Here is a 2,400-nt window from a genome sequence, read left to right on the forward strand (position 1 = left end):
ATGTCTCAAGCCATTGATGTATTTCTATCAGCAGACATAGTGAACAATGTATTTGGTTGTTCATCTAAGGAAATATAAACTTCAACAATCTAAGAGGCTAACAGCTCTTATTTATAATCCTCAGGTATACTACTGAGGTTGATGGATCATCAATCTAGACACCATCTGGTATTGTCATCATCTCGTATGATCCATGGGCTTTGCTTTATTAGTAAGTCCATGTCTCTTGGCTCCACATGAGATGGCTCAGCAACTGATACATTTGTCATCGAGTGATTGGGACTCAATTTCTCGAATGGTTTATGATTGTTGCTACTTTGCTCATACCATTACTTTTTTATGTCACTTTTAGACGGAGATTTATTATCGGAACTAGAGTGAATGACACATTATCATTACCTTGGTGTGATTCAGAGATATGGAATTAGCAGAGCTGCTATAGTGGATGGTCTAAGACTTTGCTACGTTTGGATACAGCTCTTCTTGTTACTTTCGTATTGTGAACTTTGGGATAACCAAATTTATTGATCACCATTCACTCTGTTTTCCAAATGCTTCACTTTGAATGACACAGTATACTGTACACTTTCTGTACCATAAAGTGTTTGTCTTGATAGATTTAGGCTTTGGTTATGTCTTGACAAGTATGAATTGACCTTTGTTACTCATTTGGCCTTTTGTAGTTGAAGTCATCCAGCCATAACGACCTTGTGCTGAATCTACGAGCTACACATAGGTATTGACATGACTTTCTATGATACAGAGCTAAACTTCTTGTACTTCAAATCTGTTCTCTATGGATGAAAGCTGTTGTTGTCATTAAACTTTGGGGAAGTATCGTTGATGCGTTGCTATAGTTTTACATTTGCTGGCTCCAAACATCCGAACATCAAAATTGTGCGAGGGTTGAGAAAAAACATCAACAAAGCAAAGGGGACTTTCCTATATCAACAAACTTATTCCATTGACAATTTAAGCATTGAGGCTTTGGAAGATGATGGTTTTAGGATGGAATGCTTCTGCGTATCACATAAGGCTAGTCCAAATGACTTGAAAAGCTTTGACTGACTGCGAAAGTCACAGCAACAGCGCTAGAGGAAGAGATGAGAGTTTTAAGGGTCTCACCTACTATACAAGAATTGGTCTTCCAATGAGAGCTTTGAAGTTTGACACGTGTATCAGTGGATCATATGGACCATCTTGATAACTTCGTTACCAAAGGACTGGGTGAAAAGCCACCACTCTGTCTCACGCATAAAGTATAGACATGTCTCCTTGGCTCAAGATTCTAACAACTAGGGATCAACACATCTATGTATTTGAATTGGCATTTCCATTGGTTCTCAACAAGAACAACTTGATGAAGCATACACAGTGATGGTATAAATACCCGAGTCTCCCTGCTTTCTGGTATTTGACGGTCTTGGTATCGATCTGCATTTTGTTGTGTGTGAAACGCAAACTTGATATGGGCCGTGAAATAGTGAAGTTTTGTACGACAAAATTGGGACGTCGACTACACATCGGCAGTGCTACATTAGTGACACCATGCCTATCTTGTGTGATTGGTGTGAAAGCTTGATCTCCGCTCTTCATTTAGCTACACTAATTTCCAATCAGACTTGATGATGTTCACAGTGATTGATGATGACAGTTATATTCTCATAACTCAAGCTTAAGAACTTATGTACATTTCTCATGGAAAGTTTTCTCATAACTGAACTATAGTATGAGCTCTGTCTGAATGTTTTACAGTTGGTTGCCAAACAGTTCTGTTCACTACCTGGAGATAACAGTTGTCGCAGGGACTCATGAAGAAGATGATTTCTCAACACAATACAAACCAAAGATAGGCAACCCAATACTCAAACACGACTCTATGGAAAAGGAGGCATACTTTGTGACTTATCTGAACGCTTTATCATGAGTCACCATTGTGCTGTCACGATTTAGAACTGAAGATGATGGAAATTCCAAAATTCAGAACGATTCATGAATCAAGTTACATCAGCACAACTCAATAGAGTGGTGGCATTTACAGTGAGTGTATGATATTGGTTGGCTCTTCAATTAACGGACGTCACTTCTTTGGATGCTCTATCATGAGTTTAAACCCAACTTTGTCGTCTTCCAAGTGGGTATGGTGTCGATTATGGAAACTGATGTGCTCATAGTGTTAATCAGTTACTTTGATCTTTTGGGTTTCAGCTATGCACATCTAAGGCATCATATTATGGACTCATGGGCATGTTTACTTGTCATCCATACGCCACCAGGCTTTCAATTTCACTTCTTTCATCCCTGCAGTTAGAGAGTGCAGTCAAGATTCAATCCCACTGATTAACGACATTGCACTTGCCACCAGCCCATGTGGAGACTATCGAATATGACTTACCCCAT

At 39.2% G+C, this 2,400-nt stretch overlaps 1 protein-coding gene across 1 annotated transcript; it reads left to right on the forward strand.

Moving 5' to 3' along the window:
- Positions 1 to 1,267: 1,267 nt before the first annotated feature.
- Positions 1,268 to 1,927, forward strand: CYBJADRAFT_171034 (uncharacterized protein; the record flags this gene model as incomplete). The annotated part of the gene is made up of 2 exons (XM_020216177.1): positions 1,268 to 1,374; positions 1,756 to 1,927. The coding sequence occupies 2 exons, from the start codon at positions 1,268 to 1,270 to the stop codon at positions 1,925 to 1,927; spliced, it is 279 nt and encodes a 92-aa protein (XP_020073642.1).
- Positions 1,928 to 2,400: the final 473 nt, after the last annotated feature.

The sequence above is a fragment of the Cyberlindnera jadinii genome (assembly GCF_001661405.1).
Source record: "Cyberlindnera jadinii NRRL Y-1542 unplaced genomic scaffold CYBJAscaffold_1, whole genome shotgun sequence".
Taxonomy (NCBI): Eukaryota; Fungi; Ascomycota; class Saccharomycetes; order Phaffomycetales; family Wickerhamomycetaceae; genus Williopsis; species Williopsis jadinii.